At 50.3% G+C, this 17,629-nt stretch overlaps 1 protein-coding gene across 1 annotated transcript in view; it reads left to right on the top strand.

The window, feature by feature from the left end:
- BACH2 (BTB domain and CNC homolog 2) overlaps positions 1–17,629 on the top strand; it is a 315,667-nt gene that overhangs the window by 290,811 nt on the left and 7,227 nt on the right. The window contains exons 4-5 of the mRNA XM_004710922.2: positions 2,079–3,692; positions 16,525–16,731. Coding sequence (XP_004710979.1) covers positions 2,079–3,692; positions 16,525–16,731 — 1,821 coding nt within the window. The remainder of the gene's footprint in view (positions 1–2,078; positions 3,693–16,524; positions 16,732–17,629) is intronic.

Raw genomic sequence — 17,629 nt, 5'->3', positions numbered from 1 at the left:
TCAAAAAGTGAAGGAGCCCCAGTGTTGTAGTGGTTATGTATTGAGCTGCGATCCACATGATCAGCAGCTTGAAACCACCAGAAACCACCAGTCTGAGGGAGAAAGACTGGACTTTCTGCTCCTGTTAGCAGTTACAGTCTCCTAAACCCACAGGGGATCACGAAGAGTCAGCATTAACTTGATGGCAGTGAGTTGAGCTTTTTGGTTTGCTCAAAAAGTAATTTGAAATGACATCCCACCACCAAGAGTTTTGTCTCCTCTTCTACACTGTAATTGTATGTGAGGAGAACAGTTTGGCTTTTGACACTCAGTCCGCTGCAAACATTAATCAAGTGTTTCCCGTGTTAGATAGAGACACTGGCTTAGATGCAGGAATACAAAAGTAAATTAGCTGATTTCTGACCTAAAGAAGCTTACTCACTAGTGGAGAAAAGGGCACAGTTAAGCAGAAGAGAAGTGAGCTAGTATTGATTGCCCTTGTAGATCTGTGACATGGATTTAGCAATCATGTTTTGTTTTTGTTTGTTTTTAATGATTTGTTTGTATTTGAGGATTTATCTGACAATTTTTATCATTTGGCATTTTATTTTAAGTACATCGTAAACATTAGCAATTAAAATCTCATTCTGTGAGATTTTGAAGACAGTTCTTTCACGGGAAAGAATGCAGTGATATAAATATCAGCAGCACCTTGGAAAATCCAGGACATGCACTCGTAAGCACAGGTTCAGAGGGAATGGGGTCATTTGCTCGCTCGCTCTCAGAGGACTGGAGTGGATGTCCGAGTGGAGTCTGGCTTTCTGTGCCGCAGTGCGTTTCATGCACTTGGAGTCAGCGCCAGAGCCTGACAGCCCATCTCATCTGCACTCATTCCCCCAGGAGACATGTTTGATCACTGCCACAGTAGCTCCCAGCAAGGGCCCCACCATTGCCTTTTTCATATGATTTGCCCTCACGATTCATAGACATGCCTCTCCTTCCTGCGGGGTCAGCCGAGCTTGCAGGAACCTAGAAAAGAAGGGAGGGGCTTTTCTCAGTCAAGGTGAGGAAGCTGACCCTGAACACATCAGCAAGCTTAATCCGTATCCATCTGAAAAACAATTGGCCTTAGGCAAGGGCTTGCTAATTGTGTAAGTCATTCTGTGTGTGTGTGTGTGTGTGTGTGTGTGCTCGAGAGCGCACCCACATGTGCACAGGCCGTCCATAAAGAGCACATTTTCAATCTGGGTAAAACGTAATGGATGAGCAGCACATGACAGTAGGCTTTGTCCCTGAAGACTTCCCAGAACAGAAGGCAGCTGCGTGGCCAAGCTGCTGTGAATCATTTGGGAAGGAGCAGTGCGTGTCCTGTGCCACGTTACAGCTTCTACAATTTAAATGACAGTTGGGGGGAACATGGGGGGTGTAAACACGTTTCCCCCACTGCCCCCAATTCTCTATGGACCACGAGTTCATTTCTTGTCCAGAATACAGCTGTTCATTTCCTCCGACCTCTCTGGTGTCACTCAAAGACCAGGAATGACACATATGATCCAGAAGGCCCAACCAGACACCCTGATGAGTGAGCAAAACAAGAGCTGCTGAACTCTCCGTAAGCCTTTAAATGGATGCTCCGTTTTTAACAGGGCCATGTTGCCCTTGACACGGGAACTCCAATGTTTTCCGTGGCTTCAGTGAACGGCGGGAAGTGGCCCAGCTCTTCTTCGGTGGCTCGGCTCTCAGCAGGGCTAATCGGGAGACAGATTAATAGACTTAGCATTTGGTACCGTGCCTTTTTGCCAGGATATTTCATTAGTGTAAACACTCAACCCACTGTCATCTTGTTTAGCCACTTGACCCCAGTGATTTCCAATCCTGCTTAAAGTGCGGCAACCGCGTGCGAGGGAAGGAGAGGTCCGGGTGATGGGTGACAGGGAGCGGAGCCCTTGCTAACCCTGTGTGGGCGGGCGTGGAGGCGAGATGAACTGCGCCTTTGCAGGCCTCGTCCTGAACCGGTAATGCCGCCTGGGGAGGGTGCTTCCGCTGAGGGGACGGGCACAAAAGCGGTGCTGATGGCCGTCTCCCTGTTTGTTCCGCAGGTCACGGCCAGAGGCTTCGGGCCGCTGCTGCAGTTTGCCTACACCGCCAAGCTGTTGCTCAGCAGGGAGAACATCCGCGAGGTCATCCGCTGCGCCGAGTTCCTGCGCATGCACAATCTGGAGGACTCCTGCTTCAGCTTCCTGCAGAGCCAGCTCCTGAACCGCGAGGATGGCCTGTTCGTGCGCCGGAAGGAGCCGCCGGCGTGCCAGCGCCCGCGCGAGGACCGCGAGGACTCCGCCGGAGAGGAGGAGGAGGAGGAGGAGGAGACCATGGACGCAGAGGCGGCTAGGATGTCCTGCCCCAGGGACCAGATGCTTCCAGAGCCCATCCAGAGCTTTGACGCTGCTGCTGCCGCCGCGCCCCCGGCGGCGACGGCGAAGGAGGAAGCCCTGCTGCCCGAGTCCGACGTGCCCGCGCACATGCAGGAGGGCCCCGAGAAGGACGCGTTAACGCAGTACCCCAGATACAAGAAGTATCAGCTTGCATGCACCAAGAATGTCTACAGTGCATCATCCCACAGTACCTCAGGTTTTGCAAGCACATTCGGGGAGGACAACTCTGGCCACAGCCTCAAGCCAGGGCTTGCCGTGGGGCACATTAAAAGTGAGCCGCCCAGCGAAGGGACAGAGGAAGAGAGTGTCACGCTCTGCCTGTCCGGGGACGAGCCGGACGTCAAGGACAGAGCGGACGTGGAGATGGACCCGAAGCAGCCCAGTCCCGCCCCCGCCGCTGCCGCCCCCCCTGCCGGGGTCGCCTGCCTAGAGAGATCCCGAAGCGCGGCCTCCCCCTCCTGTTTAAGGTCTCTGTTCAGTATAACAAAAGGTGTAGAGCTGGCTGGCTTGCCCAGTACATCTCAGCAGCACTTTGCCAGGAGTTCAGCGTGCCCTTTTGACAAGGGGATCACTCAGGGTGACCTTAAAACGGACTACCCCCCGTTCGCGGGGAATTACGGACAGCCCCACGTGGGCCAGAAGGATGCAGCCAACTTCTCCCTGGGGTCCCCGCTCAAGGGCCCTGGGCTGGAGGCTCTCTGCAAGCAGGAAGGCGAGTTGGACCGGAGAAGCGTCATCTTCTCCTCCAGCACTTGCGACCAAGTGAGCACGGTGGTGCACGCCTACGCCGCAGGGGCGAGCGCTTCGGACAAAGACCTCCCGGAGCCCATGCCAAAGGGTCTGTGGGTGGGAGCCAGCCAGGCCCTCCCCAGCTCCCAGGCCTACTCCCACGGGGGACTGATGGCTGACCACCTGCCAGGAAGGGTGCGGCCCAACACCAGCTGCCCGGTGCCAATCAAAGTCTGCCCCCGCTCGCCCCCCCTGGAGACCAGGACCCGGACGTCCAGCTCCTGCTCCTCCTACTCCTACGCGGAGGACGGGAGCGGGGGCTCGCCCTGCAGCCTTCCGCTCTGCGAGTTCTCCTCCTCGCCCTGTTCCCAAGGAGCCAGGTTCCTGGCCACTGAACATCAGGAGCCAGGCCTGATGGCAGATGGAATGTATAGCCAAGTCCGGCCCCAGATCAAATGTGAGCAGTCTTACGGAACCAACTCCAGCGACGAATCCGGATCGTTCTCGGAAGCAGACAGTGAGTCGTGTCCTGTGCAGGACAGGGGCCAGGAGGTAGGGAATCCACATACATTCAAAGCATATGACCCGCTCTCGCAGTCCTTGATGTGGACCATGTCCCTCTCCCTGCCCCCGCCTCTCCCAGGTGGTTCTTCTTGAAAGATGGTGGCCCAAAGGACTGCCTCCCGTTCCCTTGGAGACAGTGCACCTCATGATGATTTTCCAACCGTTTAACTGGGCAGGGGGGCGGGCGAAGAGAAAGCCTAACCCATGTGAAGGATCCCTGGTGGTGCTTTGGGCTAAGTATTGGGGTGCAAATCACAAGGGCAGCAGTTCAAGCCCACCGTCTGCTTCTTGGGAGAAAGATGAGACTAGTCTGCTCCTGTTCAGGTGTGCAGTCCGGACACCTTAGGGAGCAGTTCTACTCTGCCCAGTGGATGATGAGTCAACATCAACTCCGTAGCAGTGGGTGTTGGTGTTTGAAAGCGTGCTCAAGTCCTTCAAATGCCCACCGACTCACCTCCCTCCTTTCCTTCCATAACCTATACCCTTACCTGCTCTTAAAGGAACCCTGGTGGCACATAGTGGTTATTTGTTAGGAGGCTAATTGCAAGGTCAGCAGTTTGAAACCACCAGCTGGCTTCACTCCATGGGAGCACGACGGGACTTTCCACTCCTAGGAAGAAGTACCATGTTGGAAACCCAGAGGGGCAATCCTGCCCTGTCCTTTTGGGTCACTGTGAGTCGGCCTGGGCCTGATGGCAGTCTGTGGTCTATCCTGCTGTTGACCCCATCGGTGTGACAGAAAATGCAGGATCTCCTGAATACTGATGGATGGAAATAAGAGTGAACAGGTGCTTCCCGGCACCTTTCAAGTTTTCCTTCACAGCAGATGACCCTGGCGCTGCCCCGTGTCTGTGAGGAGATAGGTGATGCATGGCTCCGCCCCCATCCTGGTCCAAGGATGCGCAGACGCATCCTACCATGTCACCCATCACTGTATCACGGATCACTGCCCCACAGACGCTGAGTGGTCATCGTGAGGAGTGGGATGGAGTGGCCATGCTGGTCCACACTGAAAGCTCTCTGCTTTATAGGTCCAAACCTTCTACTGATCTTCTTGTCTCACTATCACTGGGAGAGCAGGGGGCAAGGCCCACCTGGCTGGCTGGCTGGCTGACTGACTGGAGAAAATAACAGAAGCCTTGGCTTCCCTCTCCACCAGCAACGTGAGGTCTCCAGAAACATGCCGAGGGAGGTCCGTGTCAGGTTTGGTAAACAAGAAACCATCGTCAGACTGCTCCCTGGGTCTGAGACCTGCCTTGGGAACAGGGGGTGCGGGCACAAACTCCCACTCCGAGCCTGTTTACACACAAAACGCAGGAAAACGTGAAGCAACCGGGCCTCCTTCAACCAGTGCCCTTGTCACCCCCACTGCCCCCCACCCCTCCGGCCATGAAGGCAGTTTAGCCAGGCGTCGGCAAGCTGACCCCGAGTCCTGGACAGAGGAGAGCTGTACTCCATCTGGCTTCCGGTGGCTGGATTTGCAGAAGCAGTGGTCAGGCCTTGTTTTTGCAGTGCCTCTGGCAACTCAAGACTTCCAAACTTTGGGTTTGTAGCTGAGCTTATTAAACATCTCCACGCCTCCTGGTTGTGGAGACCAGTTCTCCCAGTCACCAGACCAGACAGCAGGACTGCCACATGGGGTGAAGTCATGCTCACAACGCCGCATGCACTTGCTCAGGTGCTGCAAGGTTGGCAAGAAGCACGCAAGGTTTTCGTCTGGGCATGTTTTGAGAACAGATTCCAAAGCTCCCTGTGCTGGTTGGAAAAATGCCCTGTGGTCGCTTCCTCTTCCCTGCTCGCTACTCTGATCCCTGCTCTTCTGTTACTATCTGGCAAAAGAAAAAAAAAAATCCCAAAATACTGAAGTAATTGAATTTTTGCTAACAAGTCATGAAGGAAAGAAATTGACAGGGAACTATTCCTAATTGAGTGCCCCCTGGCCCCCGAGTCTCGGGTTGTAGGACTGTGTCCAGGGCCTCCAGCCAAACAGCCCGGTGTCCCTGACCTGCAGAAGATCGAGGTTTTGTGCAAACGGCCAGAAGTTGCACTCTCTCCTCACTCGCTCTCTTTCTCTCTGGCCACAACGTGCTGAGGCTTCTCAGACAGAAGCCAGGTCACCGGCTCTGGTTCTTCCGCAGTCAGGAGCAACAGCCACTGCACCTCATCTTTGTATTTTCCTCCTCCTGGAAAGGAGTCCCTCCATTCTGCTCAGCACTCACTGCCATCGCATCCATACCGACTCGTACCGACCCTATAGGACAGGGTAGAACTGCCCACTAAGGGTTTCTGAGGACGGTAATTCCTAACAGGAGTATAAAGCCTCATGTTTCTCCTGCGGAGCAGCTGGTAGTTTTGAACTGCTGAGCTTGTGGGTAATGGTCAAACACATAACGCACTATGTCAGCAGGGCTCCTTTTGAGATATTTGCATATAAGGTCAAGAAACAGTCAATATCAAATTAGTCTCCTTTTGGCTCTCTTTTTCCCCAAAAGAGCTTACAGTCACTTCTTGGAACTAAAAAGCCCAACCTCCCAGCCCCAGTAGGAGCACCTGTGGCTTCACTCTTGTCACCAGCACATCTCCCAGAGCCAAGAGTTCTACACTCAGAGCCGTGACAGCTCAGTCCTGAGGGCATTTGATGGTGACAGGGCTAAGTCTGGGTCTTCATTTCCCTCTGTGAGAGGCACCAGGTTTGCAAATGAAAAGGGGAAATGGAGCCGATTCTGCCTTGATCTGCTTTTGTAAGAAGTCCAGGTGCCTTTCTCTTCCACCCGATCCCCAGAGAAAGAGTGGTGTGAGGAACCAAGAGTTTCTAGCTCTTGGCGGACACCAGTCGGGTATCTCACGCTGGCAGGTCTGTATTTCTTCCCAGTATCTCCTGTTCTTTCTATAGGAGCCAAAATGTCAAGGCAAACAGGTGTTCAACCAAAATCAAGTCCTTCGCCACTGAGTCCATTCTAATGCTGAGAGACTCAACTGGGGTGTCCAAGGCTGTCAATCTCCATGGGAGCAGAGAGCCTCATCTTTCTCCAGAGGGGTGGCTGATGGCTTTAAACCCTGGGCCCAGAGTGTAGCAGCTCAACATTTAGATACGTTGTATTCTGTAAGATGTTGTAGTTCTGCCATGCTAAGTCACACCTCCATCAACTTCACCATCTTTCTGAGCTGCTCCTTAGCTTTGAAAGTAGCTCAATTCCTCCACCAGCCAGCAGCTTCTTGAACATCCTTGTTTTAAGACTAAAGCACAGACCAGACTTGACCGGCTTTCTGTGTGTGCCTGCAATTGTACATATGCACGCTCACATTTTAGAGTTTTGCGTTTTCTCTTTAATGGCATGATAGCATAGAATTACTCAGCAACTTGCTTTTTTTTCACATAGCTATCCATTGTGTGCATGCCCCTAGGTTACTCGTTCCAAAGCTAATGGCTGCTCCTTTAATGCCCATGCTTTCCCTGTCACAGCCATCGCCTGTCAACACAACACGTGGGGTACCCCCAGTTTGCTCCCCTCTTTTAAATATCGCTGCAGCAAACATGTTTGTGGACATATTTTCAGTAGTCATGCTCTCGGGTTTTGTGGGGTAGAGTCCCAGTAGTGGGCTAAGGAGATAGATGGATCAAATACTCCTGATTACCTTCCCACAGGTGGATCAATCCACATTAGCTGTCAGCAGCGTTGGAGGGTCTTCTTCCTTCTGCTCTTGCTGGTGTGGTCGCCGTTCTACTGTTTGCGAATGGCGACTCGTGCGTTTCCCTCGCTGCTAATGGTTTGATATCTTCTATGTATTCACTGTTCATGTTTCCTTTCTGTGAATTGCCCTTTTTTTCTTTTGGGTGGGGTTTTTTGTTTTTTTTAAGCAATGTACAGGAACTTTAGTCCCATAATTAGGAAGCAAAGTCCTTTCTCATAAATGTTGCCTTTATTATCTTCCAGTTTTATATTATAGTATCTTTGTTGTGTAAACTGTAAGTCCTAGGCAGTCAAATTAAGAGTCTTTTTCTTTATGGCTTGTGAGTTTACCATATAAAGAAGTCAACTTGGGAATTTTTAAATTTCAAATAATTTAAAAAAATGAATTAAGTCATATTAAGTGAAGGGGCGGGGGATGCCACAAAGTAGCATGCATTAAAAGGCCCTATTGTGTTTCACAAGTATATCTGCTATAAATAATAAAAGCAGTGTAGAGAATAAGATAAAAACAAGCAAAATTGGGGGCAGTAAGCTATAAGAAAAGTTTCACTTCTGTATAATTTGATGTTTGTTGTTTTATACATCCATCTAAAAGAGGGAGTCCTCCTGCCACTGTAATTAAGCGCCCTCCCACTAACAAAAGGTCAGTAGTTAGAAGCCTCCAGCTGTTCCACAGAAGAAAAATGTAGCAGTCTGTCTCTGTAAAACTGTTCAGCCCTGCAAACCCTGTGGGGTAGTTCTAAGAGTGAATCATCAGGTGTATCTAATATAAGGTCATCTTTGTCTATTGAGATATAATCCACATGCCATAAAATGTACCCTTTTTAAATGCACACTTCTGTGGTTTTTAAACTTGTAACTATCATTACTATCAATTGCCAAAATATTTTCATCACCCCCCCCACCCCCTGAAAAAACATCCCGTTATCAGTGGCTTGCCCCCTCCCCTCAGAGCCACACAAAACCCAAATGGAACCCACCCAAGGAGCTGATTTCAACACATCACAGCCCTATGCAGAGCTTCTGGGACCATAAACCTTACAAGAGCAGATGGCCTCCTCTTTCTCCCTCAGACTGACTGGTGGGTTTGAACTGCCGAACCTGCCTGGGGCTAATAGTCCAACACACCCATACCTGGCAGCACCACCAGGGAAACCATCACTATGCTTTCTTTCTCTATATACACATCTCCAGAGAATTGGGTCTCATAATGTGCAGGCTCTGTGTCTGACTCCTTTCACTTAGCATTGTGTTTCCAAGTTCGTGATTTGTCATTGCCAAATAATACTCCACGGGGTGGCTGTGTCCTGTTTTATGCAGCCCATCACTGATAGATGACCATGTGAGTGGTCCCCACTTTCTCACTGTCCGAGTAACGCTGCTGCTTCATGGACATGCACTTCCCATTCTCTTGGGTGTTTCTAGGAGGAACCCCTGGGGAGAGGCAACTCCAGGCGTAGTTGCCTTTTGAGAATTTGCCAGATTGCTTCCCAAGGAGGAACTGGCCATTTTGTATCCCTACCAGCAGTGTAGGAGGGACCCAGCATGCTCAACAACATTGGTTATTGTTCATCTTTTGCTGCTAGCCATCTCAGCAGAGGCATATCTACGGAAAGTAGCATCTGTGGCAATTAGTTTTAAATTGCTGAATGATTTCTCACAGCTGGTGATGGAGACTGTGATGACAAATGCACCGCTCTGCGCGCTCCACCCCAGCCCCCACCTCAGTGGCTGCGAGGCACCTACTGTACCTGCCATAGCCAGGGACACCCCTGCAGCCTGATCGGTTCATGAACAAAATTTGAACATTATTAAAAAGTCACAGCATGTTCCAAGTAGTACGCTTCTTGGTGAGACAATTTTATACTTTAAGCATTGCTAATTAATTGCAGGTTTTAGTAAAGAACTGCTAGAAAGACAGTTGATTTGCACAGCCAAATGCTCACATTGATTGAACTTGTTTTCAGTGTGTGAGAGAGAGACACCCCCAGGGAGGGAGGGAGACAAAACAGAGAGATGAGGTCTCAGGTGAGGGCGGACCTGGTAGAGAAGCGGCAGGTCTAAATCTCACCCTTCCCACCTCAAAGTCGACTTCCAGAAAGTGTCATTAGTGAAATTTTTACAACTGTAATTTTCATGCTTTTAGAAGTGCCAGTATTGGTCTATAAATAAGAGACCTTGCTGGGTGGCCGTAATTCTAGTTACACAATGTTTTTCCCGTTTCATGGAAGAACTTTCTTGGCATCTAGAGTGTCAGAGCATGCAAGACAAGGGAAAATAGATAGGGTTGGTTGCAGAAATCATATCTGAATAGCTCATCTATACGCAATTAAAACTTTCCAAAGTACTTTTTCCCTCTATGCTGCCCCGTCAGTCTCCAGAACCACCCTGTGAGCTACGAAAGGCAGGTCTTCTCTCCCTGGACTCAGCAGACAGAACGGGCCTGCGTGCAGGCCTTCAGCCCCGTTCAATCCAGTTCAGCCCTCTGCTGAGTGGTTACCACGGCACCCCCGACATGCATACATCCCGAGGCCTCCTTCTGCAGGGTAACCAGCTCCCCAGGTGATTCTTATCGACCCCTCACAGATTCTTGGGTGTTTACGCCTCCAAGCGCACCCCCAGCTCTTGTGACCCCCAGGCCGGTTTGGGTTCTGTATTCTAAGGTGGACACTCGGTTTGGGTTCTGTATTCTAAGGTGGACACTCGGTTTGGGTTCTGTATTCTAAGGTGGACACTCGGTTTGGGTTCTGTATTCTAAGGTGGACATGAGGAGCGCTAGTGGCAGCATAGGGGTTACGAGCAGGGCTGCTAACTGCAAGGTCAGCGGTTCTGAAACCAGCTGCTCCTCGGGAGAAAGACGGGGCTTTCTACTCCCGGAAAGAGTTAGTCTTGGAAACTCCCAGGGGCAGTTCTACCCTCTCCTGTAAGGTCGCTGTGGGTCGGCATGGGCTGGAGGGAGCAGAGAGGGTGGCAATGCAAATTCCCAGCTGAAATGCAGCAGTGCAAAACCCTACTGGCAGAACTCACACAGCTCAGTACTTGCAGGCTCCAGAGTAGATCCCAGGCCTGGGTTTATTCCAGAAACCATTCCAGAGAAGAGAGGGTAGGAGGAGGAATTGTGCTGGGCCCGTTTCTTAGTCTGGGAGGAAAGGTCTTGTCATTAGCCTCTCCCTGAGCGGGCCACCCCCACGCCAGCAGGTACAATGCCACCATGTGGCCAGGGAGTGCCTTGAGGTACCACCCTGACAATCCACAGGACTCCCGCAGTGGTGGGGATGGTTGACCCTGCCTCGGCAGTCTGGGGTTAGGATTGACCCTGCCCGCTTCTTTCCTGAGGGAACGTCTAGTAATGACCACCAAAAGGAGTCGGAAAAATATTCACAGAGCACCTTCCACTGGGATTTCTTGAGGAAGGTAAATGCTTGTTTTCAACTGACTGTAAAACCTGTCTGCTTCTCCAGCAACCCACACGCAGCACACTGAAGACACTGGCAACTGAAATGTATGTTAAGAGGCCACGGCGAGGGGAGATCGACATAGACCGTGTGCTGACAGCTCTGCAAAGATACGCAGCGCGAACAAAGATCCCAGGGAAGCCCCTGGGTTGAGGGTGGGGGCTGTTTACACTTCTCGTTTTCAGTTTTCTGAAAAGACATTCTCTTTTATGCGTGTTGAGAAAAGCGCTCATGGAAGGAAGAAGGTGATGGTTTAGGCCGCAGCGTGGGGAATCGTCATTAGCAGGGAGAGAGGAGCGGAGAACTGACGTCTGCTTGGTGAGCCCGCAGAGCTGGCGCCCAGGTTCAGGCTGTGGCATGACCCGTCAGTCATGCCTGCTCGCCCGAGACAGCTCACAGGGAGGCTTATTGACGTCTCACTCACATCCAGATGCCACGGCTTCCTCCCACCCTCTGTCCGCCCCTGGGTCTGGGTCCCACAGCACACTGCAGGGGTCATCTGTGTCCCACAAAGCCGAGCCCCCTCCCCACCCCCCGCCCAGGCCAGTGTCATTCTAGTGCCAAAGCCCATCCCTGGGCTGACACTGTGCTCCAGCAGGAAGAGAAGAGTCAGCAAGAGCTGGGCCAAGCCAGTGGGGACACAGGACACAGGCGGTAGCTCTGGCCCACAGTGCCGGTACACCCCTTGGCCTGGCTGCCCCTGACTGAGTCTCTACTGAGCTCCAGGGTGGCAGCCTGCCAGCCTCTCTTCGGTCAAGAAATTGACCCTTGCCTATGGTTGCAGCCTTCTTAATTGGAGTGGTACCTGTGGGCTCTCTCTCGCTGGAAGCCGTTCCGACAGGTGATGCTCATGGTTGGTGAGGCACATGATCTTGTCAGGTGGGGTGTGTTGAACTGTTTATGGGAGTCTGGTGAATAAAAAGCAAGCCACTGCTGAGAGGAGAAATCCTGAGAGGAGAAGTGTGTGAGTAGAGATGACGGCTCAGCTCTCAAGCCCTCTTGGGCCTATTCCCTCTTCAATAATGCACCGGAGAAAGGGATGTGCTTTGACTTCAGTCAGCCTTATCCGACTTTCCTTCCAAAGGAAAATAAAATAGTCATCAGTTACAGACTTTCTTCCATAGCGGGACAGTGGTGGAAACAACCCAGTCCCCTGGGTGGTGCAACAGTTAACCCGCTCAGCTGCTGACAGAAAGAGGGTGTTGGTGTCTTCTCAGGGATGACTCTGGAAAAAGGGGCTTAAAGACCTGCTTTCAAAAAATCAGACATTGAAACCCTTGTAGTGCGCATGTCTCATGCACACAAGCAGGGCCTGAGTCAGAATCTACTTGACGGCGATTGGTTTGAGGAGGGGAAAACATACGGGTCCCGTAAATGGAATGTTGGAACCCTGTGAGACAAGTAAAGGGGGCCAGGTTTGCTCCTGATCCCCGGGAAAGATGTTCATGTTCCTGGAACCTACTCTGAAGCAGTCATCTGGTAAAACCCTCGCTGTGTCTTTCAGGGAACACCTTACTGGTTTCCCTTTACTGAAGCCAGTGTCACATCTCCTGTCTTAGTTCTCTAGAGAAGCAAAATTCATGAAGCTTATGTGTGTATATGTATAGAGAGAACGCATGTCAAGGAAATGGCTCACACAGTTGTAGAGGTGAGCAAGTTTCAAGTCCGCCAGCCACATGCCGGGCCACTTGGGCTGCGGAACGCCATAGGCAGGAAGATGACAGGCTTACCACTGCAGAGGCTGATGAATCCCAGGTCAGCAGCTAAGACGGTAGGCAGCTGACAACGCCCGGGATCAGCTGGCTGCTGGCTCAGTCCCAACACACTAGAGGTCAGTAGACCAGAGGAAGGATCCTGCCCCAGCAAAAAGCAAGCAAGCTGTTGCACAGTGTCCACTGATACTGAAAGCAGACCTCCAGGAGGTCTCACCGTGGGGATTACTGCATCTCAACTGCCAGACCACTGAGCCCTGGCCCCGCCCAGCCGACCCAAACTTCAACTGTCACCAGGACATTTTAAAAGCAAAACAAGGGTTGGGGGTTGCTCTCAGTAGTTGTTTCCACCACCGTCCCACTCTGGAAGAACGTCTGTAACTGACGACTATTTTATTTTCCTTTGGCCTTCTTTAAAAAGCAGCTGGGGTTACAACAGCTCTGCTGAAATTTTATATGGCCTTTTGCTTCAAGGACTTTGAAACTAGCATTGTTGGTTTTTCCCTTTTCCTGTCAACCCTCTGTCCTGTTGCCCTCTGTTGTAGATTCGCCCTCTGAAAGGTTTTAAGTACAGTGGCTCTTGGTATAGAAGCCCTTTTGACTCTCCCTGTGGCCTGAGCTACAGGTATATTTTCTTTCTGAAAATAAGTAAGCACAGTTTAGAGGGGCAGCAGAATTGCTTTGTTGCCAGCAGAGGCGGGAGGGGGTGGGTAGGTTTCAAGTGCCTCTGACAGACAGGTCTCTGTGTGAGTTAGGCTCTGTGCAGGATCTGAGTGTCTTGTTCGTTGTCCTCGGGGCAGGAAGGGGGACTCAAACGTTCTTTCCTATCAGTCTAAGCCCTGTGCAAACACAGCCCCATGGACAAAGCCCTTTCCCAGGAAGTAGGTAACAAGGAGCTGTTTGTGCTGGCTTCCGTCGTTAGCAGTTGGAGTCGGGCAGAACTAACAGTGGGGTTATGTGCCCTGTTGCAATATTGCTTTCTTGGGCCAAAACTTTGCAGGTGTCGTAGGGCAGAGTTCACCATGTGGGACTTACGTCCAGCACCATTGGGCACCTTCAGCAAATGCCACGTCGAGCAGGCTCGTGGCGATGAGGTAATCGGAATGAGGACTTGCACCCACCCAGCGGCATAAAAGCCAGATGATGGTTGTGTTTGCCTTTGTGTGTGGATGCCAGGATCCGGACTCCTCTCTGCCTGCATCTAATGCAACCTTGGCTTAGGGTGAATTAGCTTTGCCATCGCTCCCCTGGAGGGCACGGCTTCACCACCACAGAGCACAGTGCCTCCAAGGGCTGCCTCCCCTCACGTGGAAGTAATTCAGCATGTCAAACCCAGGGCTTCCGATGACTCAGCTTCCCATTTGTTTAGCCTCCCACCCCCACCGCTGTGTGGGCCAGTGTGGTAGCCATGATCCACACACGGCACTGTGCGTGAATACTTGAAAGGTGGCTAGTCTGAAGTGAGGGTGAGATGCTACCCAAAGTAGAACATCTTACTGCCTGTTGCAAAGATATTGGGTTAGATAGGCTATGTTGTTAAAATGAATTTAACCTACTTCTTTGTACTTATTAAAATATGGCTACTCTAAAAAGGTTGGCATCATATGTGGCTCACACTGAATTGGCATTGGACAGCACCTAGCACTTGAAGGAACTTTTTAGATCTATGACGCCATCTGCTGGTATACCTAAAGCATATTTGAAAGTAAGCAAGAATTGAGCAGTCAGAGCTAGAAAGCGCTTCAAAGGGTTCTTGGCCTAGCAGCACACAATCTTCCTTTTCCCGGGGGGCTTTAGAAACAGGACCAGAACTGAACCGTGGAGTCCTTGTATCGCCGGCTATATAGATCATGAGCAAGAGGCTTGGGAAAGGGTAGCGATTGGAAGATGCAGGCCTGCGTCCTCAAACTCATCAAGCTCACTGCCAAAGCGTCCATTCCAACTGATAGTGGGCCTATAAGATAGGGCAGAATTGCTCCTGTGGGTTTCTGAGATAGTAATTCTTTATGGGAGTGGAAAGCCGCCTCCTTCACCCAGAGCGCCTGGTGGTTTCAAACTGCAGGAAACCACTGTGCCACCAGGGCTCACGGGTGCTGAGGGCACCCTAGCGGCAGCAGTGAGGTCCACATCTCACCTCCTGCACTCGTGGCTGCCACCTGGGCCCCTGTCATCCTTGGCTATTTGTGTTAGGCAGGGTGCTCTAGAGAAACGAAACCAGGACACACATGATTGTATATATATAAAAAGATCGTTTCATTTAGCGAGAAGCAATGCAACAGCTAATTTGTCCACAAAGCAATGCCAAGGGCGCAATTCAACTCACTTTCGTGCAACAGTTGATATACTAAAAGTCCTTTTAACTCACGCTTGCCGCTGGTCCGAGGCCAAGGAAGTAGAGACTGCCTACAGGCCGAGACGCAGCAGAGGCCAGTAGCACAGTAGTATAGAGAGGCGGGTTGTGATGGAGTCTCCCGAAGTGGAGTTGCACCACAATCTGATCCCTGACCCATGGGTTGGCTCACTCTACAGGTCGCGCAGCACACGGTTGAAGCAGAGCAGTTAACTCAAGCAATAGCACGCGGTTACCAAGGAGAAAGAGGCGGGTCTTGGAGAGTCGTTTTTCTCCGTTGCCCTCTAATCCAGCTGTGACCTGATTGACAAGCTAATCTCCACCCCCAGGTTCCTATGAGAGCCAGTTTGACACGAAAAAAAATATCACACAATTCTTAATATCTCTAACAAGCCATAGTGTTGTAACCAGGCTAACAAGAGTACAAGGAGAACATACATCCTTTTAGAGATCCAGCTCTTAGGAGAATGTGGACTTGCATTGACTTGCCAAGAGTTTAAAAATAGGAATCTTCTTGAGGGTAAATCATACCTGCATTTAACCCCCCAAAATAGTGGCTTAAAGCAATCGTAATGTTGCCTCGCTCGCAGTTTCTGTGTATCGGGAATTTGAAGATCATCCATCTGGAATATTTGATGAAGTCGAAAGTAGCTCATTCACGTGCCTAGCAGGTTGAGTCTGGTTGTTGGCCGGTGGCTTCAGTTCCTCTCCAAGTTGGCACCTCCAAAAAACTATTGGAGAGTCCTTAAGGCATAGCAGCCGATGTCCCCAGAGCGAACAATCTGCCACGTCAGGGAGCAAGCTGCAGTGCCTTTTATTAAGTAGCTTCAAAAGTCACATTGCTGCTTCGACATTCTGTTGGTCAAGAGGCAGCAGTGGATGTCACTGGACAGAAGAACGTTGTTATCACCTTGTAAAAGAGCATGAGAGATGGAATGACTGTGTTTAAAGCACAATCTGTCAAATTCCTAACACTGACATAGAACTGAGGCCCAGAATGATTATCCCATTTTGTAGATGATGGAAATTGAGGCTCAGAGACATAAAATATCTTACTTGAGGTCTGCTCTTTGGTGAGAAGGACCAAAGCCCAGTTCCCTGGACACCTAGCCCATGCTGATACTGTCTCCTCAAATTGACCCCTTGTATTGCTCTTCTGCTACTGTAGGTACGAATCATCTTGTTGCTTCATCTTTTCAGCTTCATCAGGGTAGATGATCCTCCAGCCAAGCCTAAAAGTTGTCATGTGATTCAGTTGAGATTCTATGTCTTGTGAAAGTTAAGTTTCCACTGAGTATAAGGGCAGATCCTTTGATAAAAAAAAATCGCAGAGCAAGAAAATAATTCCCACTTTCCAATATTTTACATGGTGTTTGCCTCAGAAGTCTCAAGAATGTTAAACCAGTGTGTTTTGTGTACTTGTGTTTGGGTGAATTATCAAAGACTACATCGTATTAGTAATTGAAAGAAGTCATCATTGCTGGCCTCCAGTGGTTTCCATATTACTTGATCTTCTTTTAAAAAGGTGTTAGCATTTTTTGGTGTTCTGCCTGTCAACCTTGAAACCATATCCCCATAGTCACGGTCATATTCTGTGATTCTTGCTTCCAGGTCAAACTTCCCTTTCCTGTCGATCAGATCACAGACCTTCCGAGGAACGATTTCCAGATGATGATTAAGATGCACAAGTTAACCTCAGAACAGTTAGAGTTCATTCACGATGTCCGGCGGCGCAGCAAGAATCGCATCGCAGCCCAGCGCTGCCGGAAGAGAAAACTGGACTGTATTCAGAACTTAGAATGTGAAATCCGTAAATTGGTGAGTTGACCAGGGCTGATCTAATGGTCTGATGTCACGTTGCAGCACGGAAGGCCATTGTAGACAGAAGCGTGTCACCCTTCAGAGAAGATTGGATTTTTTTTAAAGATGAGGTCGGATTAATTTTCAAACATGTAAGTCTCAGCAGCAACAGTAGCTTTCTGTCTGTGCTATGTGTGTGACATTTTTGCACACAACGTGTCCATAAATAGCACACACATGCGCACAGCACACACAGGAAATGAATGCATCTCTGTGTTCTTTGTGTAAAAAGATGGCAACAGCACACCCAATTTCCTATTTTTCAGTCAGACGTATAGAAGCCGTCCTTTTGTCTGGTTTTATTTTCTACACTGTGTGTTAGAATAGCATACTAGGCATGAGTGCGTGCCTCTGGACCAGGCCTTCCCCTGAACAGTTTTCATGGGTTGTCGCACTTAATCCTCACATCAACCTTACACTGTAAGTCCTATGTTACTCCCTTTGACAGAGCAAAAGACAACAGCAAAGAAAAGTTAGCTCACTTTCCTGCATGTGGTAGAGCTTGAATACCAACTCACTCATTTGATTCCAAAACCCGTGTTTTTGGTTATTTTAATCATTCTTTCCCCTGCCTCTCTCTCGGCAGAAGCATCTATTGTAGAGAGTGGGCACGAGCCCTTCCTAGCCCCAGGCCCCTGGTTTTGAAACGGCACACTTACTCCTGTGGCCTCTCCGTCATACTCTCAGGTTTTGTTGCAGGGAACAAGCTCCCAGCTCCCAAGTGCCTTTGTCTTGATCAGCAACTTTCACCGTGACTAGCCATCTGGAGCTTTATGAGGAAAACATGGCAGCCCCTGGCTCTGCACTGGCCTGTGAAAGGTGACCACCTCCACCTTGTAGCTGAAAGGGCGTCTCC

The sequence above is a fragment of the Echinops telfairi genome, unplaced genomic scaffold, assembly GCF_000313985.2.
Source record: "Echinops telfairi isolate 266 unplaced genomic scaffold, ASM31398v2 ScPeMD7_3533;HRSCAF=4204_0, whole genome shotgun sequence".
Classification (NCBI taxonomy): domain Eukaryota; kingdom Metazoa; phylum Chordata; class Mammalia; order Afrosoricida; family Tenrecidae; genus Echinops; species Echinops telfairi.
The sequence above is the reverse complement of the archived record's forward strand: the minus strand, read 5'-3'. Positions and strand labels throughout refer to the sequence as shown.